The following is a 23,917-nucleotide window of genomic DNA, read 5'->3' on the forward strand; positions in this document are numbered from 1 at the left end:
GGTCTTTTAATCCTACTAAAAATGTAGGTAATTGTGCAAATGGTTGATAAAGCAGGATATCTCAGAGCCTGGTTTACAATGTTTGCCCATGTTGAACCATCTCAGAGTCTGTTTTTAAAATGTCTTTGCAGGGTTTTGCCTATCTTGGACGAGCATTTCCTTGTTGAAGTTGCCTCATAGCATAAACTAGCAAGGCCAAGTTTAGCCTTGAAACAGAATAGGTTTACCCAGCAAAGGACAGCTAAGTCCATTTGCCAGCTAATGCTGGTGCCCTATTTTATTAGCAGGGTTAACAAATGTCACACATTCCATTGTAACCCAAGCTTTAAGTAGACTACTACGATGTCTTTTTACACACACAATTACATAAGTTTATTATAACCGTTATATGAGTGGCCTAGTGCTTTTTGAAAGATCAAACATTTCACCAAAGTTTTTTTTTTTGCAGAAGCTGGAGGTCTGAATAAATAATTTCTACATTGGTTAAGGTGATAGACGTAGTCTTTATTAAACACATTTACGTCATCTAAGAACACACACACAGGCCTGTTAATGTCCACACAACTATCACATTGACAGTCCACAAAGTACTGTACAAACTCACTCACTCACACACACACACAAACACACACACACACACACACCCAGACAAGCACACACTTGCACAAGCTCACGCAGCCACATAATACAAATCTCCAGTCTGTGCAATTGCTCACATTCTAGTACATGAGCAGAATTTTCCAGAATCATACAAGTAAAATACACTTTCACTTACACTTACACTTACACAGTACATTATGATCCTCATTGGCTGGCTGTATAACACATTGTAATGTAATATCTGTGTAAGTGTCATTCACCAGTAGGGGCTTATGCGCTTAAGACTTATGGTTTAGTTACCATTGCCCCTTTGATGATGACAGTTGTTATGACAACAAACCAGTGTCTACAGATAAGGTTCATATACAACTCCAGATTGACCTCTGCAACGTGCCAGTGAGACAGCTATAAAAAGTCAGTTAACACCATTGGAGAAACTGTTCCCTCATATTTGAGACCATGTATTTTAAGATAAATATTTGTATTTACATGTTTATTTGTGTATTTATTTGTATTTTATAACACTGCAGCGATGACATTTCCAATAGCAAATCCTGTAAACACTAAAACAGTACTACAATTCAAAATAACTCAGAGTTCTATTCTCTATTTTTTCCTCAAATTCAGATAACATCTACAAGTACAAATGGTAGACAAATATAAATATTTTATGTTGTAACTTTCGTGTTTGAGTTTTAATGTGTGATGACATTGAGCTATAGAGCCTGTTAAGTGTTTTAACAGTAATATGGAACATTTTGAAACATATTTTTTCATAGCCATCCCTGTTTGATGTGCGTACCATGAAAAGTCTAAGTCAGTCATTGTGTAAGTAGCATACGTCAGAGTCCACCCTTTGCTTCTCTTCCGCTTTCTTCTTTCATATCTGAGACAGAACATACAAGTCTGTGTCCGCCCAAAGTGACTGCTTTTCAATCTCTATCTCCTTCCTCCTATCGCTTTGTCATCCCTCATACCTGTGTTACCAGTGGCTCCCGCAGGTACACGTTTCCTCCCCTGAGGTCTTCACCCTGCCCCGCGCAAAGTCCCGCCAGCAGTGTGCCGTTAAGAGGGCCACAGATGCCCCTGTAACCAGGCCCCATGCCACCGCTGCCACCTCCGCCCCCTTCCAGGGGCGTGTAGTCGCTCTCTCCTTCCATGCCCTCCCTGTCCTCGTACTCCTCCTCTCCTTCAGCGTCCTCATCCTCCCAGAGCGAGGTCTTGACGTGGGTGAACTCAGAGCTATCCACGCACTCCGTCTCGCGGTGGTAGAAGTAGCTGAAGTTGGAGACAATGACGGGCACGGGCAGGGAGATGGTGAGCACGCCGGCGATGGCACACATGGAGCCCACCAGCTTGCCACCCACCGTAATCGGGTACATGTCGCCGTAGCCCACCGTCGTCATGGAGACCACGGCCCACCAGAAGGCTTCGGGGATGCTGGTGAATGCCGTGTCGGGGTAGTCCACCTCGGCGAAGTAGACAGCGCTGGAGAAGAGGATGACGCCGATGAAGAGGAAGAAGATCAGCAGTGCCAGCTCGCGCAGACTGGCCTTCAGCGTCTGACCAAGGATCTGCAGGCCCTTGGAGTGGCGGGAGAGCTTGAAGATCCGGAAGACCCTCACCAGACGGATGACACGGATGATGGCGAGTGACACGGAGGGTGGGGGGCCCCCCTTGCTGGCCAGCTCAGTGCCCAACGTGACGAAGTAGGGAATGATGGCGAAGAAGTCGATGACGTTCATCACGTCCTTGAAGAAGCTCGTCTTGCTAGGCGAGCACATGAAGCGCATGCCGAGCTCAAAGGAGAACCAGCAGATGCACAGCGTCTCCACCACGAAGAAGGGGTCGTCGAAGGGCGTGGTGTCTGGAGGCACCAAAATGGTGGCGTTGGGGATGTGAGGATGAGGTACCGTTTTGAATTGCTGGAGAAAGAGAAGAAAAAAATGAAAGAGAGGAGGAAGAAGGGGAACTAGGTGAGGACAGGACATTTCTTTTTTTTTTTATGTGCCTCAATGTTGTTGTTTTGAATGATTCTCTGATTTAATTTTTTTACTTTATGTTATTTTATTTATTTATTTTTTATGCTTAATTTCTGAGTTGTTTGGTGTGTGTTTTTTTTTTTTAAATGTATTTTGTCTGTTTCGTTTTGTTGTGGTTTGTTTATGTATTGTTCTTCTGTACTATGTGGCCTCAATCAGGGCATTGCTGCAAAAGAGCCCTGTGCTCAGTCAATTTCTCCCTGAATAAACAATGATGATGATGATGATGTCATAACACCTATTCATATAACACAATTCATCTAAAAGTCTGAGGGAGTGAATAACTTATCGGTGAGTTTACAATTTTTAGAAGGAAAGAAATAGGTGCAATTACTGAAGAGCTGAAACAGAACAGAGAAAGTAAAGAGTGTGGAAAGGTGCCGGTAGAATGAAAGTGAAAGTGAAAATAAAAGAGTGGACTGAGTAAAAAGACTGAAAGTCTGCGTGCCTTTACTACCACTGAGCATGTGCTGTAAAGACATCACTCATCACTGAGTGGTTGAGACCCTCAGTATATCTATCCTTCCATCTCTCTCTTGCTCTCTCTTTTTTGGCACTCCCTCTCCTTCTCTATATATCTATATCTGTCTGTCTGTCTGTCTGTCTGTCTGTCTGTCTTTGCCTTGCTAACTTATCTCTTCACTGCATTTTGATATGAACGTGTTCTATTTTTACACTCTTGGAAGAAAAACACCACAGGCTTGGCGTATGTTTGTGGAACAGCACGTGCCTTCGAGCTACTGGAATTTAACACTTCATGTATACCGTAAGCCAGGGGTGAGCACCTCTCAGCAGTGGACACTTAAAGACAATCTGGCAATGATGCAAAGTGAGGGAGAAAAAAATGGATAAACCGCATCTACTTGTTTTTTTCTTCATCTTTTTGTGAAAGTAGTCAATTTCGCGCTCCCACAAATGATGCTCGGATAAGGAGGTTTTTGCGGCAATGCGAGATGAATTTGCATTGTCCTCTAGGCACTATATGTAAGGCTGTTAGCATTTTAGAAAATAACACGTTAATAAATCATTTCATATTCAATAGTGATGTGGGAGAATTCAGATTCATCGGCGGTCATAAATAGTGTTTATTTCCTGGTTTTAGATTGGATAGCTTTCACACTAAATACAAACCGCAATGGGGTTCAAGTGAACCGTACCCCAAACCACCGTTTTCTAGAGGACATGGTTATGGTCCCTTGGTGTGCAGCTTTCACATCAACAACGGAAGTAACCTAAAAAAACGGCTTAAGCGGACCCTGGTCCTAACCAAAAACTCTAGTGTGAAAGCCCCCTAAAAAGCTTTCAGCAGCAGCAGGTGACAGAAGCATTTTCCTAAAGGATTTTATCACCCACTTTTAGGTCAGGCGGCTCTGTCACGTTGGTGAGGTTCACAAACTGACCTGCAGCTCTAGGGGCAATTTGTACTCTTTGTCACCCCATAAATGCCGGCTCTATCCAATAACAAGCCATGTGTAGGTCAGCATGTGTAGGTTGACTCGATGTGGGTGTGTGGGTGTTTGTATAATTCATGAAATTTCTCACCTCTTTTTTTTTTGTACACCTAGACATAGACAAATATGTCAAGTCTGTGAATTTGTGTAAGGACACAGTCTGTAGTGTGTGTAAATATGACCTTGGGTATGTTTTGTGTTTACACCTTTACATGTGTATATACTGAGTGAATAGCAGCCGTCTTTGTACTCTGGAAAATGTCATGTCAGGCCTATGTTCTTTGGTGTCATGCGTGTGTACTCACAAAAACTTCAGACACCTTGTCAGAATGAATGCTGATAGGTTTATATCATTTTGTTGCGAGTCATCAAATAGGTGCTCTCAAAGACTCTTTCCATGCCTCTTTCAGCCCATGAGTCAGTGGGTTTATTAATACAGGCTGCCGTTTATGTGTTGATGTGCTCCTAGGGTTGTCCTTCCTCTATATATAGTCTGCCTTAGATCTCGAAGGTGTAACTTAAGATCATGCCCCTGCTTCATACCTCATGCCTCCCCCTCTCTCTCTTTCTCTCTCTCTCTCTCTCTCTCTCTCTCTCTCTCCCTCTGAGACACACACCCAGTCACACTCCCATATCATCTCCCCCCGTCCCAACTGCTGCTCTCTCTTGGCAAGCCACTGGTATAAGCGGCGCAGTTGGACCGAGATTAAGAAACAGATTTAACATCGCCGAAAACGACCCGCCTCCCTGTCTTGCGCCCCTCTCTCTCCCCCCTCAGTTCCACGTGCTCACACCACACCCTGCCCTCTCCTGACTATCATCTCCTTGTTCTCTCGCTTTTTCCAACTGTTTCTCTTACTTCATTCCAGACTCCATTTTCCCCAGTGTTTTTCTTTCCTTGCCACCAAGCATTCCACTTTCTCACCCTCCTCTCCTTTCCCTGCCATTCCTTCCCTCAATCTACGTGTATCGAATTTAACGACATGGCTAAAATAATCTCGGCATCAACCTGTCTCTCACTTTCCCTCTAACCTTCTCCGTCTGTGTCTCTTTCTGTCGTTTTTCCCTTCATTCTCTCCAGGTTCCCAGCAGAACACGCACTTTGACCCCAGGCCTGCCCCCCTAACCTCTCTGTTTGTCTGTCCCCCGCCATGTGACACGACATGATTGGCCCCCTCCGGCCCACAGTTAGGGTTCGAGAGGTATGTACATGTGTCTATGAGAGTTACTGTGTGTGTCCGTGTGTGTGTGTGTATGGGTGTGTGTGGTGTGTATCCATGTGTTTGTGTGTGTATGTTTGTGTCTTTGCGTGCGTTCAGTATGGCCCCTTAAAGGTGTTTGTTCGTTCACATAGTGTTAATGTCCCACATCTGTCATTGACATAAACCAACTGTCATCAGCTGGTGGTCACTCCATAAGTGATTCTCACTGCTGCCTCAGGAAACGTATTTACTTATCCTTATTCACTCTTAGTCATTGTCCACCTCCTTCATCATTCAGTCCCAGGCTGATTCCTGTGATGTCTTACTAACCTGGCCTAACCTATATCCTCATGATTGCTCTTACCCCTGGGTGAACTATACGCCCTTTTAGCTCGATTCTCAGCACCTATACAATGTGTGTTTCTCTCTTCCTCTATCCATGCAATTCATCAACACCCCCACCCCGCCCCGGGGCCTCACCTCTCGAAGCTCCTTCTCCGCCCTGAAGTCGGGCAGCGTCTCCAGGCAGAAGATGAGGATGGACACCACGATGACCATGACACTGATGATGGCGATGATGCGTGCGCTGCCGGACGACTCCGGGTGCTCAAACAGCATCCACAGCTTTCGTTGAAGCTCATTATCAGGCAGCGGGTTGGGCACCTCCTTGGGGAAGCCCTCGTCCTCCTTGAAGCGTGCCACGATTTCCTCGCCCAGCTCGTAGAAGCGCAGCTCCTCCATGAAGACATCCAGCGGCACGTTGGCAGGCCTGCGCAGGCGCCCGCCCGACTGGTAGAAATAGAGGATGGCGTCGAAGCAGACGCGGCTGCGGTCCAGGAAGAGTTCGTTGCGCAGCGGGTCGAAGTAGCGAAGGCGGCGGCGTGGGTCGCCCAGCAACGAGTCGGGGAACTGCGCCAGAGTGCGCAGCTGCGTCTCGTAGCGCATGCCCGACACGTTGATCGCCAGGCGCTCCGTCAGCGCACAGCCGCCACGCCACGAGCCGGAGCGCTTGCTATCACGCTTGCCCTCCTTCTCCGAGAGACCCAGTTGCTCCTCCTCGCCCTTCTCTGCCTTGTTGCGCTGCTCCTTGCTCTGCTTGTCGCTCTCCTCCATGCTGATGAATAGCTTTTTGCCGTCCTCTGCCCCCTCTTCCTCAGCATCTTGGTTGTGATTGTCCATTGTCCAAGTAGTGACTCGCTATGCTGGTCTCAGTCTGAAAGAGTTTGAAACAGTGAGGGTGAGTTCTAAGGACTGAGAAATGTCAAAGTCAAAAGTCAAAAGCACTTAAGTAGAGAATTGAATCTCTGTCCAAGTCTGTCAAATAAAAGTGTAAAGTCTATTAAATGCCCTGTATATTAGTGGATATATCATTACCAAAGCCAAGGTCAACTGCAGTCGCAATAAACCATTGAAACACAGTGTCTCTGATCATAAACAAAATGTACAGTAATGAGACAGAAATATAGAACAATGAGTTAGCACAACTGAATATACTTCAATCATATTGTTACATAATATCTTAATCTAAAATTGTGTAACTTCAGCATGCTTGAATACAAATGGTAACTTAACAGAGAAATGTAAAAATTTTAAATAATCTTGAAGTCAGTCCTCTTCAAGCTCTTCTGTTAGGACTAAGGACAGGCTATAACTCAAAACTGCCGACTCCATATTACACTGGTTACAAATTAGAACATTCAAATATTTGACTTATTTATATCCACTACTATATCATCACAATAAAAGATATTTAAAGTAACAATCACCAATCTACCATGCCAAGTTAAACTAGTCATGCAAGTGAATAATATTAGTAGTAATAATATTAGAGCAAGCTTACACCAGCACAGGAGCGTAAAGAGTAGTAAAGAAGCAAGTGCATGTGTGTATGTGTGTGTGTGTGTGTGCCTGCGTGTTTGCCTGCGTGTGTATGTGCATGTGTGTGTGCCTGCGTGTTTGCTTGCGTGCGTATGTGTGTGTGTGTGTGTATGTGAGAGAGAGAGTATGTCTGGTTGGCTGTGTGTGCATGTGTGTGGGCCTGCGTGTTTGCTTGCGTGCGTATGTGTGTGTGTGTGTGTGTGTGTGTGTGTGTGTGTGTGTGAATGTGAGAGAGAGAGTATGCCTGGTTGGCTGGGTGTGTATGTCTGTGTGTGTGTGACTCCGACTGGCTCTGTGTGTGTGTGTGTGTGTGTGTGTATGTTACAGGTTATTTTCTCCAACTCACCCTTGGCAGATTCAGACTGATCACAGCCGGGCCAGTTGCTATGTCTTGATTCCCTCCACAACACCATGTGGCATCTGGATTCTCCTTACGCTGTCTGAGGTTGGGGTTAGTCAATCTGTCACTCTGCGTGTCACTTTCTCTGTCTTTCCTTTAGTGCCCATGAGGGTGCCTTCTGCTCCTCCTCCACCTCCTTCTCCCTCTCTCTCTCCAACCCTTTCTCACTATCTCTCTCTTTTTCTCTCTCACTTTCTCACCGCTCTCTCTCTCTTTCTCTCTGCCTCTCCTACTCTCTCTTGAGAATTCTGGGGTGTGTTGAGCTTACAACTTGGGGCTCTCTCTCTCCCCACCTGTGGTGCTGCTAGGATAGTTAAACTTGTTTGTGGGTCACTATCTTCAATCTCTCATCTCTCCTCACTCTCACTCTCACGCTCACACAGTCCCCTGGGGAATGCTGTCATGTCGAAATTCAATACTGACCCCTTCAGCACCCCCCCCAAACCTACTCACAACCCCCCACTCAGATGTCACTGCCTCTGCTCACAAGACCAACAGACATACATACACACACTTACACTCACACACACATTGTTTAAATAATACACAGATTTGTGTTGTTTGTTGTTCAATGTTTCATTAAACTTTGGCAGGCGTGTATGTGCATCTTGAAGGTGTGAAACACATGGCAAAGTGGAGAAGTGCCATGTAATTAGTGTGTTTTCTTCCAGTAATCCTTTGGACAAATATTGTTGTGACCTGTAGCTGGATTTTATTCAGACTATTTTCATACTGTTTTTGCATGTCATTAGTATATGTAAAACTAACATTAACACTATAAGAAAAAGTACATTGTTTTAAAATTAATTTAATATTATTACTTAAACATTTGTTTAAATATAAATTAAACAAAGGACATTTTCAGTAAGCTGTTGTTGCTAGATACATATTTTATATATAAGAGAAATGATTTAAAAAACGAATAGTGAGTTTTTATTTTAATTCAACAAAACTCTTGAGAGTAGGCTCATTTTGATCTGTTTATATGGTATTTTGGTTAGTCTGATGGTACTCTGTTTCATTTGGAGTCTGTTTATGTCTGTTTAGTTTCATGTATAGCCTTACAAACTGAAACAGAAAAAACTGAAAACATCCCAATGCAACTTAAAATGAACATGTAGCCTGGCCTATGATGCACAGATTAGTTGATAATGACGTAATATGATTTTATGAAATGTACGTACGAAAACCTATCGTCAAAACTGAAGTTAGCATACGCTCCAGAATGCTGAATATCCGTGTTCGTTCGTTGAAAACTACATAACACATGAACCATGTTTTCATATGCAATTAACACCCAACTACATTCCCCACAACGCCCTGTGCGGTTTCTGGCCAATCTCATGACTATAGGGAACTTCGAGCCCATGCTGACACAAGTAGCAAAATCAGGTGATTCAATCATGAAAACCAGTTTTGTTATCGTAGAACGTCGAACGGTACTATCGCTATAACGCCACGGGAAAGGTAGTCAGGAAGAACTTGTTAAAGAGCGTCTATTATATGCGTGGAAAGACCACATTTGTCACAGGCTACTGAAAGTGATTTCAGGGGACGATAAAGTTGATAAAGTGTGAGGATGGCCACTGCTCTGCGGTATTGTAACAAAGTTGCCATCGTTACAGGAGGCTCGAGAGGGATTGGAAGAGGGATTGTTAAGGTTTTCGGTAAGACTGCTTTTCATAGGCTGTGTTAACGTCAAAGAACTTTGAGCAAGTGCCCAAACTGACTGTAATTGCGACCCTTACTGTACTTGCCTCTTCAGTTCAAAACGGGGCCAAGGTTGTTTTCTGTGCCAAAGAGGGTAAGTATCATTCTACACAAATTACCTTTAGCCAATTATCTGTCAAACATGAACTAGGTGATTTCCAGATTAAATGAGTCCTACCATGTTTTGTGGGACTCGTGCCAAAAACTCGTGCCTAAATATTTAGGCCTAGTGAAACTGAACTATACATTAATACATATTGCCACCTGTCTATGTTGAGCTTGTGCTGACAATCCAAATGAAGATGACCATGTCATTTCTACAGGAGATGGAGGGGAGGCCCTGGAGGCTGAATTAAACAAGAAGGGGCCTGGAACTTGTCTCTTCGTTTCCTGTGATATGACCAAGGAGGACGACATTAAGGTTCTATAGCTCATCAAAGGTTTTCTCATTATTGTGTATAAGACTGTTCAAATTCAAACAAACAAGTTAACCGGACTCTATTTTGTTAGCGTGCTGTTGTAATGTGTGTGGATTAGTTGAGATTTTGGTTTAGAGTCTGTGAAGTGCTTACTGTAAATGTTTAGTTGGTTGTAAAATATTACTTCTTCTGTGTTTGGCTTTCTGCTTCTTTCGTCTAATGAATCACCATGACATGTTATGCATGAGTAGTTATATGGTATTCGCAATATTACTTGCGGCAGGTAAGTTGCACAAACCTATCTCTGCAGCATAAAGAAAAGGACCATATGAAGAAAAAAAAACTACTTTTGTTCAAGGACATATGACTAGTCGCCTGGCGGTCAGTGGTTTTGATGGCAGTCATAAGGAACATGCCGTGCCTTTGGTCATATGACTTAAGAGGATTCTTTCAGGTCCCATGCACTGAGACTTACCTGACCCTCTATGGTTTTGTTTAGTACAGTTTTGACATTTGTAACGAATAGGGTTTTGGATAGGCTGTTAGGTCTTTGTTTGTCATTGTGAGTATACTGCAATGTTTTATTTGCTACTTAAAATCTCACATGACTCTCTTCCCTTTCCAGCGGTTAATTGCAGAAACTGTTAAACACTTTGGACAGATAGACTGTTTGGTGAACAACGCAGGATGCCGTGAGTGTCTTCCTGTTTGTCACTATCTCCATCTAGTGTTTAAGTTGGAGAACTGAATACTGGGTGGGCACACAGCCAACAGGGTACATCCTCTTATGACTAGTTTACACATCAAACAATGCCCCATCCATCACGTTATTGATTCTTCCTCTATTGACATTATTGTACTTCAGGCGTTATGCCTGTCAAGGTCAGGTGATTTCAAGTTGTTCTGGTTCCCATCTGAGGGTTAGGGTCAGGGTTTATTAGTTTCCAGATGAGGGGGTAGGGTAAGTGTTTTTCAGTTTCCATCTGAAATACATGAGGGTTACGGTTATTCAGTTCCTATATGAAGGCTTCGTTGTCTGTGTTGGCTAAATGCTCTCAAGGCAGAGGCTGAATAACTAACACAAACAGACTATACTAGGTTATACTGGCTGTAACTTCCTAACATCCTACTTTTACTCACTGTCACATACCATCACTTCTCATTTCTCATTTCTCATTTCTCGCCATCTCTTGCTCTCATCTGCCTCTTCCCTAGACCCTCCACACAAGCCCACAGAGGTCACCACAGCAGACGAGTTCAGAGATCTTCTCAACTTAAATCTTATTGGTTACTTCCTGGCTTCCAAGGTAAACAATCAATCCACTTTCTAGGTCATGTTGACTTTTATGTTGTTTTTACTCTGATGAAACAATTATACATGGAGCCGGAAAAACGGGTGTTCTTCTTAGAAGATGCCGAAGTATTTCACAGATTTGACACAGAAAAACTATGCTGGTTGTGCTAGTTTTTGGGAAGTGAAAGCTTGATTGCTTGTTGGCTGAGAATGTCAGTCAGCTGTGTCTGAAAGCCAGTCTGAATAGAATATGGACATCTGCGTTTTTTTCTTTGTGTATGTTTTACAATTTCCTAAAGCAGTAATTAAATAATAATTTCACAAAGCAATACTCTTAAACTTTATCTAAGTTGTCATCCTATGAGATTCTAGTTACCCCCTTCCTCTGGGGGAAAAAAACATTGTTTAGAAGACATAAAGTTGATAACTTCCTTTATGTAGTAGCCTATAGATGCAAAGGACAGCACCTCAGTAAGTATTCCCCAGTATTGCTTCACCTTTTGCAGGATTTGTCTGAGTACTTGAAGCGCTTGAGTGAAACCTGAAAAAGGGTCATGTCTGGGCTTGTGTAAGACCCTGGTATTTGACAGTAATTGTAGCACTTTACTCTGCAGTATGCCCTTCCATTCCTGCGACAAGTGCAAGGCAACATCATAAACGTGTCAAGCCTGGTGGCCTCCATTGGCCAGAAGCATGCTGTACCATATGTAGCCACCAAGGTGAGTTCATTTTGGTGTATAGTAAAGGTTGCTACCAGAAGTGCCTGATCTAGCTTTGGGATTGTGGGGCCTGACTTATCTTGTCCACCAGGGGGCGGTCATAGCCATGACTAAAGCCATGGCTGTTGATGAGAGTCGCTATCATGTTCGAGTCAATTGGTAAATATAATATCGCGTCTGTTAGACTTTCCTTTGCCCAGGCCCTTGTGTTTGTTTCTCTCATTTTTGAAATGAGCACACAACAGCACACACACACACATACATACACAACTTGTCAAGATATTTACAAAATGTTGATGCATCTCTTTAAAGTTTGTTTGTTTTGTTTTTCAACATAAGTAGTCTTGAAACAGCATCATTGGCTTCTCTCTCTCTCTTTCTCTCTCTCTCTCTCTATTTACCACCTCATTATCTCTCCCTCTTTCCCCTAATTCTCTGTCAACATCTGTTAATTTGCTCTGTAGCATCTCCCCTGGTAACGTGATGACTCCTATGTGGGAGGAGCTTGCTGCCCAGACAGAGGATGCTGCTCGTACCATTAAAGAAGGAGAGAATGCACAGGTAGGACGAGAATCAAACTAAACACCCATCTACTAATCATTATTTTGGAGGACATAATCCTTGTCCCTGAAAAACAGAAAACCATTCACATTAGCCTAGTTAAAATGTAATTGTTAACTAATGATCCACAATCATTCTGTGTTGCCAGAGGTGCATTTTCCTCAAATAGGAAATCAGGAAATCAGAAATCAAGTAGGACTCATAGAAATGACTGGCTTCACCGCTGTCACTTTGACCTGGTAGACCCCCTGTTTCTATGGAATGCTGTGCTTACTCGTTTTTACTGTCTCTTCTAATCACCAACAGCTCCTCGGTCGGATGGGGACAGAGGCGGAGAGTGGACTGGCTGCTCTGTTCTTGGCTGCAGATGCCACTTTCTGCACAGGGATCGACTTGCTTCTCAGCGGGGGGGCTGAGCTTAACTATGGCTTCAAGAGTCAGGTGCCACAACCATGAGGGTCTATATACAGCCCACACATAAGGCATGCAGTCTCTGCTTCAGTCCACAGTTCATATGTTGTTTTACTAACAAGTTTACTGTTACAGACTTAATTACTTTGTTTACATTTAACCAAGGGACTAGTCGTGTAAATAATGGCAAAGCCAATATGATTGCTTAAAAGCACCATGTGATTAACATGACGCAATTCCACTGTGATTTCATTCTTTTCAGGATGTATAGGGAAACATTTACCTGCTGGCCATTACAGCTTATTGCACCTTCACCAGCATATTCTTAATATATAACAATGAATGCCCTGTAGTGTTGTCCTCCATTCCTTTAAATCCTGTTTTTTAATAGTTATTACTTATTATTAGTTTAATAATATAATACTGCACTGTAAACAATACACCAGAAGTTGTGGCTTTAACGCAGACACATATACCTTTTATCAATGAAAAAAGGCATCTGTCTGCTGTGTTCCCTGAATATTCATTTCATCATGTGTATTTTAACGTGCTTATAAAAAAGCAGCAATCAAGCTTTCACTTGTGCATCACTGTGCATCACCTTTTATCATACATCAAACATAAATGCCACTGCACACAGTATTTACAAAACAATAAATATATTCATAGATTTCTGTGATGGATTCTACCTTTGACTAGTTTGAGACATTTAAAGAGTATGTTTTTGTCCTCTACTGAACACCAACAGGCCTGACAGATGAGAGTTATTTTATCCAGATGCTAGTGTGAATGCCCTTAAAGGTACTAGGTACAGATGTAGCCCTGTGGAGGCCAGGCCTGAGTGGAACCTATTTGTGTGGTTGAAATTCCTTCCTCTTAAATTTACATTCATTATTTTATCCTAGATATCACACAGTATATTGCAGGCACATTCATTGTATTTGTATGTGTGCCTCCTGGGTATCAAAAACAAGGACCTTGGTGTTTTTGGTCTTGGACCTCGCTCAATATTTATGTTGCCTTTGGCCCTGAGCATCCCCAACATTTAATTCCCCAAAAATTCCACTAGCCTCTAAAGGTTATTCTGTGTGTACTAGTACCCCAGATGTATTCAGTAAGCTTGATGTTGATATTCAGACTGGTGTGCAATAAGGTAGGCTACCAGTAAATGGCATAAAAGTATGTGTTAGGTTAAGTATTCTGAATCTGATTTGACACCACAAAGTAATTTAGATTAGAGAATTTAATAAAAAAAATGGCGTCAGTTCAATAGGTGTCATGCTTCTACCAGTGATGTATAATAGCCTACAGATATTGTGATATGATAATGTTGGACGAAAACCAGTCATCATGGTGATGATTTATTTTTTAGGCATTTTTATGTTCCCTTGCAATACTTTTGCGTTATTGTAAGAATCCCGCAATACTTTTGCACAACCTCGTAATACTTTTGTGTGAGTTTTCACAGGAAATGCAAAACTATTGCGAGGTAATGCAAAGTTTATTGCGTGGAAACCCAAAGCTATTGCGAGGGAAGGCAAACAGCAGCTCAAGAAAATACATCACTAGGCTACCATGATCTTTAGGCCCGTTTCTCACTGGCTGCGTCACTACCTGTCTTTTCACGGATTTTCACTTTCAAGGTGCATGCTCTGACTTGTTAACATGGGCGTCGAAATGACAACCAACAGGGGCTCCGTGCTAGGATACAATCAGAAAGAAACTAGATTCATTTGAAAATAGGCTGCTATATTGTTCAGATCGATTTATAAAGAAGAGGCAATTATTTAGTTGTCGGTTTTTTTTATTCTGTGAACCAATCAAAAAGTCATATAGCAACAACTCCCCAACTCGCATCCAATAGAGGCGATGTGTATTCCATTTTGATGAACTTGTTTAACCTCAGTTTGTTTGGGCTGAATCCAGACCCTCGGCCCATCCAATCACATGTTGGACAATAGTCACGCCTACCATAAGGGTTTCTTTTTTAACCCATTGTGGCCTGTTTCATTATTAGTAAATGCTGCTTGTGTTTCAGTAACGCAATCAAGAAATACGCTGTAGTGAAGTAATGAGTTCATGTCAAACATAATATTAAATAAAGTATACCAGGATGTACATTATGTTGAATACTTAGTATACCAAATTATAACGTTGTTAATAAACCCTGAATGCCCCCTATAATATCGTTGGAGAGGTCGCACTTGGATTATCAAACATGATAAATTAAATACAGACTTGGGAACGGGGGCATACAAGATGGGCATTTTTGTTAAATGTAAATAAATTAAGCTAACAGAGGATAAACAGGATAAATCTATTCTCTCCACTAGTGTTTACAAAAACAGCGGAATGTCGTCACTCTCTCCATCCAATCCGGAACGTGAAGTGTCTCATGTAATAGAATTTGCTTCCACTCGGACAATTTTCCATTCATTACATAGCGGCAATGGCAGCACTGAGGAAGGTGAGTCCAAAGATCACTATTTATCTCTCTGTAATCACCGTCTTTGTCAATAATTCACAGAGTAGATGCATTTGCTGGAATCAGGAAAAAGATGACCTTTAAATATTAGCTTTTGTAACTGCCTTCGTAAGTGTTTCCGCTTCCTAGTTAACATTAGCCAGTCAACGTTAGCTGAACAAGCCAAGTTGGTCTGCTTTTACACTGCCTGTAAACTTGGCAACAGTGGGCAAGTATAGCGCATTGGTATACACTTTGGTACGGCTATACATATGTAATAAGAGCAGTAGTTATACTTAACAAATACAAAGTAAATTAGGTTTGTTAATTATGTATACACTTTTACATTTGCACTACAATATTTCGTCCGGGGGTTTGTCTGCACCACTGTTTCCCTGTGAAACGTTCTGCAACGTGGTGGGTTTTAGAGCCAAAACTGACTTGAAGGAAATGACTTTGGTTAAGGTCGGAAGAGTGGTAAACGCATTGCTGACCTACAGTCAAGGCGAAAATGATTTACTGCAACGAGCTCAGTTGAATCAATGATTTGTAACTTGGTAATATTTGGAAATCCAAAATGTGGCCAGATCACTTTGGCAGAAAAAAGAGGCACGGTTCATCTGGCCGAGTGGATGTGGCCAACGTCTCCCAACTAGTTTGCAGTTAGCATTTGCTATTTAAAGCACCCCAACACGAGCTCTCAGCTGTCCTACAGACATTCTGACAAAGCACAGGTACTGCCTCTGGCATACTCTCACGCTCCTCTAACAGTGCTTTTCTGTCCTTGTAGTTCATAATGTAGACTTTCACCTTGGTCATCAGAATACGTAGCTTCCAACCAAGTGTCTCGGCTTTTGAACCGATCTTTTATTTTGTTATAACGCTTTCGAGGCATTGTTCATAGGAATAGATTATTCATTTTCTATTATCTTTATTCTAATATGTTTGCGTTGTTGCCTAGGCACTCCATGGACGCTTCATTCAGCCCCTCCCCTTCTGCCTGGGGTCATTGCGGTTTGCCAGCTCCTCTTTCAAGGCAAGTTATTTTCCATTGACTTGAAAGCAACCTCATTTCAAACATATTTGGTCGTTATGTGTCTGACTTTGATGGGACTGCTTTCCTGCACGCCCCCCTTGTATAGTCTTAATTGGATGTCTGTTCCTGAAGGTAATGAGAGCGGAATGTTGCCCTGCTAGTTCCACCAGACTGTTTTTTTCACACTGTTACTTGACATTTTGGTTTTTTTCCATGAAGGAAGTGATTTTTGAATGTTTTTTTTTTTTTTCCTCCTGATTCACATTTTAATTTCTCTCTCTCCCCTGTTGTGCTCTTTTACTAAATTGTTCTCCAACTTTTTCTTCCGCCCTGGCTCTCTGCTCTCCCCATTTAACAAATAATATTTAATCCACTTAAATTAAATCACTCCACTGGCATGACAAATTGACCCCCGGAATGTATGTGAAATCAATAATAATCCACAGAAATGTTGTTTTTTTTTGGCCACTGCTTCCGTCTTCTTTCTTGCTCTCTCCCTTCCTCCCTCTTCATCTCTCTTCGCCCTCTGCCTGGCTGGCCTGCGGTAGGCTGCCGATCTCACCATCGAGAGGAACTCCGCACCCAAGCCCAAGCCCGACCCCTCAAAGCTGCTGTTCGGCAAGCAGTTCTCCGATCACATGCTGACCATCTATTGGTCGGAGAAAGACGGATGGCAGGCCCCACAAATCAAGCCCTTCCAGAACCTCTCCCTCCACCCAGCAGCCTCTGCCCTGCACTACTCTATAGAGGTGGGAATAGGGAAGACCCAGCCCCCAAAACATTCCGGTTCAGTTTTGTAAGGACATGAAGGCTTCCTGAAGCAGTACTACTAATACAGATCATTTCTGAAAGGCTCTGTAATCCTGATGTCATTGGCACACCTAGTGAATTTCCCCTCAAGGCATTTGTGGCTGAATTTACTAAGAAAAGTGAATCACAGAAGCTTTGTTGTGTGTGTGTGTGTGTGTGTGTGTGTGTGTGTGTGTGTGTGTGTGTGTGTGTGTGTGTGTGTGTGTGTGTGTGTGTGTGTGTGTGTGTGTGTGTGTGTGTGATGGCTGTAATAAGTACAAAGGGCTTTATACTGCACGCCATGACCGCATTGTCGACCTCATTTCTAGTACTGTTAAGGGAGTATTCCCCCCAAATGTGTCAATGTACAAACACTCCCGTATAATGCCAGATTGGTTTAACAGCTCTGATGTGTTCTGCAACATCCCTGTTTGAATCCTTTCCGTACAGAATATGATTGGTGGATTCAAATAAATCATTTAAGTGTGTGTGTGTGTGTGTGTGTGTGTCCTACAGCTGTTTGAGGGCATGAAAGCATTCCGTGGAGTGGACAACCACATTCGCCTGTTCAGGCCCATGCTGAACATGGAGCGCATGCATCGCAGTGCTGACAGGTGCTGCCTACCGGTGAGTTCAATCTCTCACACAATCACACACACACACACACACACACACACACACACCCTCCCCAGCAGGTTTGTGCTGCAGGACAGCTGTCTAAAACTTTTCCACACCCATCCTGATACTCTAATTCTGGCTTTCTGAATCTATGTACGCTTGTTTTTATGTTTTTTTTTTAGTTTGTTTTAATGTCCTGATGTCTGTCTTGGTTTTTTTGTGTAGCCGTTTGAAAAAGCCGAGATGCTGGAATGTATTCGGAAACTGGTGGAGGTGGACCAGGACTGGGTGCCTCAATCTGCAGACGCCAGTCTGTACATCAGGCCCACATTCATTGGGATTGAGGTTGGTATTTCAGCCAAGGTGGTTTTGGGCTTAGAGCACGTGCATAGCCTCCACACAGTGAAACCTGCATCCACAGGCTCATTGGCACTTTTTGTAAGAGTAAACACGGAATATTTCTCACCTCACCCGTAGACATTATTTACCGGTAGCAGTCACACAGCCCGTTGTCGTTGGCGCTATTGTTTTGTATTTGGGATATATTTTGGACTCGCTGCTCCACACTGAACTTAATCCAAAACTCTCTCTCTTAGCCTTCACTGGGTGTGTCACGAGCTAGCCATGCGCTAATCTTCGTCATCATTGGCCCCGTCGGGCCTTACTTCACCACAGGAACCTTCAACCCCGTTTCTCTCTTGGCCGACCCTGCCTTCGTCAGGGCCTGTAGGGGGGGAGTGGGGGCCTACAAGATGGGAGGGTGAGTAAGGAAGCATAGACACACACACACACACACACACACACACACAGACACGCGCACACACACACACATATATGCGCACGCATAGACACTAAGAGAGTTAAGAGCCCCTTGCTATGACTAAAACCTCTACTCTTCTAGACACGGTTTGGTTTGTTTCCTTTTTTCTGTTTTCATTTGGCAAGCAGTTCTCAGAATGAGTTGTTTCACCACCGCAGAGTTGGCAATGAACAGAAGGATTAAGGTGTTGCCTTTGCTCCAGGAAATCAAACGTTGAAAAATAACCTAAGAACATTGCATTCGTTCATTCATCATTGTACCTACCATACTTCCTTGTAATGTGAGGTGTGCAGATTGATTCCTCTGCTAAATAAAGAAGCTGTGCTGAGTCACTAGCACTTGGCACAGGCTGGTTTAGTCTCCTCACATTTCCACAGCTTGGCCTAGTCAAATCAAATCAAATCAAAACTTTATTTATACGCCGCATTTCATACCAGGAGGTAACGCAATGCAGTTGCAGATAAATATAGCAGAGAATGATGGGCTGTATTAAAGAGATATGTCTTAAATCCAAGTTTTTAAGGTTTCCACCGTTTCAGCCATTCTTAGGTCTTCTGGCAGAGTATTCCAAAGGCTGGGAGCATAGAAACTAAAAGCTGCCTCTCCATGTCTCTGTCCTGGCCTTTGGAACTGTTAAGAGTTCAGTGCCAGAAGACCTCATGGATCTACCGGGTGTGTACCTTGAGAGCATGTCTGACATATATTCAGGTTCATGACTGTGGAGTGATTTATAGAGAATTTTGAAATCTATTCTGAAACTAACAAGTAACCAGTGCAGTGATTTTAATACTGGTGTGATGTGCGCCCTCCGTCTTGTTTTAGCGAGGACTCGTGCTGCTGCATTCTGTATTATTTATTTGGTAGACCAGACAAGAGCGAGTTACAGTAGTCTAGCCTGCTCGTGATTTAAAAGCGTGCATCAGTCTTTCAGTGTCAGCCTGAAAGAGAAACCCTTTCAATTGGCACAGCTTGGCTCATACGCCTCTTATGCCCTCAGTTTGGTTCACTGATTGAAAACGTTCCCCTTGCGCTCAGAAAAGTGCATTTAGCACTGCAGTGAAATGAATTCATTGCATTTGTCACGGGGAGGACTTAACAAGGCCAACCCAGTCCTCTTAAGTCAATGAAGCCCTGTGTGTGTGTCTACAGGTCTACAGGGAGGGGGGTGGAATGTTTTCACAGTGGAAAGTATGATGTCCATTCCTGGGTTGTTTTTTTTTCATTCCATCTTGCCAGAAAGATTATGCAAGTCAGCAGAGTGATCAAAGAATGCAATATATTTTTTGGGGTCGTGGGCTATAACGCAGGGGGTCTGAAAGGCTGCCTGGTACCTGCCTGTATGTGGCCCATGAGCTCTGTCACTACTAGTGACCGCTTCTGTGGCGTGTGACCTGTCAGTTGGCAAATCACACAAGTGGTTGGTTGGTCGGTCGGTGCAGAGTATTGTTTGGCCAGTTTTGTTTTGTTTCCAAACATCCTGTCTCATATCCCTCTTTTCCCCTCTCTCTCTCTCTCTCTCTCTCTCTCTCTCTCTCTCTCTCTCTCTCTCTCTCTCTCTCTCTCTCTCTCTCTCTCTCTCTCAAAATCTTCATGCTCCTGGTCCCAACTGTCTGTCTGTCTGTATGTATGTCCTTCTCATGCTGGTTTTTGGCACATTCTTCCTTCCCAAGGGTAAAGCACGGACATCGCTTGACATTCTGTAGAGGTGTGAGAAATGAATCTGGAGCTATTTACAGAGGATGTGCCCTTATCATCAAAAGTGCTCTTGGCGATGCAGTTTTTATATTTTTGTTGGACTGACTGAGTCTCTCTCTCTTTCTTTCTCTCTTTTTCCCATCCCTCAGTAACTATGGCCCCACGATAGCGGTCCAGAGCGAGGCCCTGAAGCAGGGCTGTCAGCAGGTCTTATGGCTGTACGGGGATGACGAGCAGATCACAGAGGTCGGCACCATGAACCTCTTCATCTACTGGACCACGGAGTCAGGAGGTGCGTGTGTGTGTGCGTGTGTGTGTGTGTGTGTGTGTGTGTGTGTGTGTGTGTGTGTGTGTGTGTGTGTGTGTGTGTGTGTGTGTGTGTGTGTGTGTGTGTGTGTGTGTGTGTGTGTGTGTGTGTGTGTGTGTGTGTGTGTGTACACATCTATGTATGGGTGAGAGACAAAGATTTGATTCAGGGATTGTGATGAGGTGTCCTGCACCTCTGCTCTCCCCTTGTTGGCTAAACTTGGGTAAGCAATGAGCAGTGTGTACATTCAGTTAAAGGTACTTTCAATCTATCAATAGCTGTGTGTGTGTTTTTTCAAAGGAATTATTTAAATCAAAATGGGCTCAAAATCACTTAGTCTTAAGTTGCGCAATCATCTAATATCTACTTTTTTGAGTAGCAGGGATCTAATGAATCGTTGAATCACCGGTCTAGATTTGAATCAGAAAAACAAGAGCTGACATGTTCATCCTTTTGATAACGTATGTGTGGCCGCATACTCATGTCATGTCACTGGTTCTCCACAGAGAAGGAGCTGCTTACTCCCCCTCTGGACGGCATCATACTTCCAGGAGTCACCAGGCAGTCTCTGCTGGACCTTGCCCGGCAGTGGGTAAGTCAGAGAGGTGGGGGCGGTGGGAGAGGGGAGGAGTGAGAGAGAGGGAGAAGAGAGAGGGAGAGAGAGGGAAATGAAAGGATTAAGGGAATGGGGAGAAGGAGTTCAGAAGAGCAGGAAATGATCTGCGAGATCAGGTCACCAACAGCCTGAAAGATTCATGGAGGAGGAAGGTAGAGGCTTCCAGCCGAAGGCTAGCAAAGAAATGAGTGTGGTCGAAATGTTCAAGCAACAGTGGGATGGGGGGGGGGGGGAGGAAGCATGTAGCTTTTCTATTTTATTTTTTCAAGTCGTGTGAATTGATGTCGGCGGGTTCTGTTGTGCCTCTTGTTGTCCTCAGGGAGAGTTTAAAGTGACAGAACGCACCATTACAATGAAAGAGCTCATTGGCGGTCTGGAAGCTGGACGGATTCTGGAGGTGTTTGGTGCTGGCACCGCCTGTGTTGTCTGCCCTGTAGGAAGCCTGCTCTACAAAGGACAGGTGTGTGTGTGTGTGTGTGTGTGTGTGTGTGTGTGTGTGTGTGTGTGTGTGTGTGTGTGTGTGTGTGTGTGTGTGTGTGTGTGTGTGTGTGTGTGTGTGTGTGTGTGTGTGTGTGTGTGTGTGTGTGTGTGTGTGTGTGTGTGAGAGAGAGGGGGGAAGGGGGGGGGGGGGGTGAAACTGACTTTCACCACACCCTGACAACTGATATAAACCTGCCCTTTTGTTATTGTAATGTTATTTTTTTCTTTTTCATTTTCACTCCGTCCCATAGACCTACCAGATTCCTACCATGGAGAATGGCCCAGACTTGGCAAAAAGATTCTTCAAAGAGCTCAATGACATACAGGTAAGATCAGTGTCTCATCATCCCCCTATTTACTGTAAAGTTAGTGATTTATATCTATGATTTCCTCAAAAAAATGCTAAAAGAGATAAAAGAATTTAAGAAAATGTTGATGGAAGATAATTTGATATGAGATGTTTGCTATTTTGTACGTCTCAGTTAGCTTCAATGTTTCCTGCTGTGTCTGATGCCTAACTGTATCCTTCCTCCCTCTCACGCTCATGCACTCAGTATGGACACAAACAGAGCGACTGGGCCCCTCTGGTTGTCTGATTGGCCCCTGCGCCTGCCAGTCATGACCATGACATTCTTCCATATGCAAAAGGAAAAGAATTTGTGCTCCAGTCCGCCTCCCTCTTCACCCACCCACTCATCTCCTGCACTCTTCCTGACTGGGTGACTGTGTGACTGAGATGGACAGGTGTTAACTGGTGCTCCCAGGTCACATTGAATCCAGTTTTTTTTGTTATTATTCTGTTTTGTTTTTCCCGTGTATCTTTTTATGTAGACTTTTAAAGGGACTTGGGTACTGATGCGTCTGATTTTTTACTCTATCACAGAGCAACCACTAGATGGAAAGTTATGCACTGCAGTGAATGGGCCTCATGGGTCTTGGCTTTAAAATCAGACATCTAGAGAATTTACTGGAATCCCCCACCCACACACACACACACACACACACACACACACACACACACACACACACACAAACGAAAGCCTTTGTTAAACAATCCACTGTCTTAGCAGAGCACAACTGCCTCCCAAGGCACACGTCCCCCAAGCTAGCAAATAGCACACGATACCAGAAGAAGCTAAGCTTCATGAATGCACAACAGACTGACCCACATTCACATCCTTCTTTTCTTCATGCAGATGTTCAGTTTAAAGGACACATGTTCTGTTGTTGTCAAACAATGTGGTGTTGGGGGGGGGGGGGGGGGGCAAAACAGGTACTATAGGAACAAGATGTTAATGGTCACTCAGAAAGCATTGCCTTTTTTTTTAATGTAGCCGTACCGTTGTAATCATTTGGTTATATGAACTGTACAGAGGAACTAAAATGTTGTCATTGGGATACTGCTATTTTCTATGATGCTGTATGGACATAGGTTTTTGTTTTTTAATGGGCCAGGCAAACAACTGTTATATCATGCTATATGCACATTCACTCCGGTGGTTCTTTTTCTTTTTCCTCTAAGAATCATAGATTGTTTTTTTTGTTAGTTTTTCCAAGTCTGGGTGAATGAGAGTGTGTCTGTATGTGTGTGTGCATGCATAGTTTTTTAAGTCTATTTCTTTGATGCAAGTTACTACTATAACAACTTGTTGTCGAAACCAGCTTGAGATTAAATTGTAGCGGTCAAGTCGAACCTGCACGCACAAATGAAGAACTTGTATGTAAGCTGCATAGTAAAGCCGGAGCCAGACCACTTTCTAGAAAATGCTATCAGGAACACTACTGCACTAGGTTACGTGTCATGTTATGTGCATTGTTTGTGTGTTTGTGTTGACGGTACAGTGCATTTTGTTTAGTCATCTTGTAGGACGATGGCAAAGATTGTCTTGGATTTTAACTTATTGTAGTTTTGTTGCTAAAGTGTGGAACTCCTGTATCTTGTACGTTTGATATAGTTACCCTACCTGTAACAGGCCTCATTTTTCTTTGTTTTTTTTCCCATTTGTTTGTATTCCTGTTTTCTTTAGCCTGCCTCTGCCTCTGCTTTTAATGTTTCAAACGACACCGCATCCTTCTCTTACCTTGCCTCTCTAAGTGCCTGATGGAATAGGATGTAGTCAGAAGGGGGCTGTGTTCTTGTGCTCTATACTCTTTGGGAGCGTCAGCATCTCCATTCAGGGATTTGCTGCCAAGTCTTTTAGTGGGTGTTTTTACTGTACTTTTTTTTGTTTGTTTGTTTTATTGAGGTGTTGTTGTTATTCCTACCTTTGTTAACCTATTTTTACAATAAATGTGTCTATCAACTTTATACTGAATTAATATCGTATACTTCAGGTAGAGTTATCATCTTAACTATGGTGTTCTAATCTAGTGGATGACTTAATGTGTCCTGAAAACACAGTAAA

The 23,917-nt window shown here is 43.3% G+C and overlaps 3 protein-coding genes across 4 annotated transcripts; 2 read left to right on the forward strand and 1 right to left on the reverse strand.

The window, feature by feature from the left end:
• Positions 1–483: 483 nt before the first annotated feature.
• On the reverse strand, positions 484–7,725 carry LOC105897683 (potassium voltage-gated channel subfamily A member 7). 2 transcript variants are annotated; one of them, XM_012824634.2, is made up of 3 exons: positions 7,520–7,725; positions 5,776–6,508; positions 484–2,525 (listed from the first exon to the last, which is right to left on the reverse strand). In XM_012824634.2, the coding sequence occupies exons 2-3, from the start codon at positions 6,472–6,474 to the stop codon at positions 1,572–1,574; spliced, it is 1,653 nt and encodes a 550-aa protein (XP_012680088.2). In that variant the 5' UTR covers positions 6,475–6,508; positions 7,520–7,725; the 3' UTR covers positions 484–1,571. The 2 variants fall into 2 exon arrangements, with proteins under 2 accessions (XP_012680088.2, XP_012680089.2); XM_012824635.2 differs by lacking the exon at positions 7,520–7,725 and adding an exon at positions 7,136–7,241.
• Positions 7,726–8,908: 1,183 nt separating this feature from the next.
• Positions 8,909–13,375, forward strand: hsd17b14 (hydroxysteroid (17-beta) dehydrogenase 14). The gene is made up of 9 exons (XM_031559452.2): positions 8,909–9,240; positions 9,339–9,377; positions 9,607–9,704; positions 10,328–10,394; positions 10,918–11,009; positions 11,611–11,715; positions 11,807–11,874; positions 12,180–12,276; positions 12,583–13,375. Exons 1-9 carry the CDS (start codon positions 9,153–9,155, stop codon positions 12,730–12,732), a joined length of 804 nt encoding a protein of 267 aa, XP_031415312.1. The 5' UTR covers positions 8,909–9,152; the 3' UTR covers positions 12,733–13,375.
• Positions 13,376–14,157: 782 nt separating this feature from the next.
• On the forward strand, positions 14,158–23,820 carry bcat2 (branched chain amino-acid transaminase 2, mitochondrial). The gene is made up of 11 exons (XM_031559367.2): positions 14,158–15,154; positions 16,113–16,187; positions 16,736–16,936; positions 17,493–17,603; positions 17,820–17,939; positions 18,191–18,354; positions 20,259–20,401; positions 20,923–21,008; positions 21,352–21,492; positions 21,764–21,838; positions 22,067–23,820. The coding sequence occupies exons 1-11, from the start codon at positions 15,137–15,139 to the stop codon at positions 22,106–22,108; spliced, it is 1,176 nt and encodes a 391-aa protein (XP_031415227.1). The 5' UTR covers positions 14,158–15,136; the 3' UTR covers positions 22,109–23,820.
• The last annotated feature ends 97 nt before the right edge of the window (positions 23,821–23,917 follow it).

Source organism: Clupea harengus, chromosome 1 (genome assembly GCF_900700415.2).
Source record: "Clupea harengus chromosome 1, Ch_v2.0.2, whole genome shotgun sequence".
NCBI classification, from domain to species: domain Eukaryota; kingdom Metazoa; phylum Chordata; class Actinopteri; order Clupeiformes; family Clupeidae; genus Clupea; species Clupea harengus.

Coding starts and splice junctions, on each gene's coding strand:
- bcat2 (XM_031559367.2), top strand. Junction 16,188..16,735: donor TTGCCAGCTCCTCTTTCAAG/GCAAGTTATTTT, acceptor GGCCTGCGGTAG/GCTGCCGATCTCACCATCGA. Junction 21,839..22,066: donor AAGAGCTCAATGACATACAG/GTAAGATCAGTG, acceptor TCATGCACTCAG/TATGGACACAAACAGAGCGA.
- LOC105897683 (XM_012824634.2), bottom strand. CDS start 6,474: ATGGACAATCACAACCAAGATGCTGAGGAAGAGGGGGCAGAGGACGGC. Junction 2,526..5,775: donor CGGAGAAGGAGCTTCGAGAG/GTGAGGCCCCGG, acceptor CTCTTTCTCCAG/CAATTCAAAACGGTACCTCA.
- hsd17b14 (XM_031559452.2), top strand. CDS start 9,153: ATGGCCACTGCTCTGCGGTATTGTAACAAAGTTGCCATCGTTACAGGA. Junction 9,705..10,327: donor CCAAGGAGGACGACATTAAG/GTTCTATAGCTC, acceptor TTCCCTTTCCAG/CGGTTAATTGCAGAAACTGT. Junction 12,277..12,582: donor AAGAAGGAGAGAATGCACAG/GTAGGACGAGAA, acceptor AATCACCAACAG/CTCCTCGGTCGGATGGGGAC.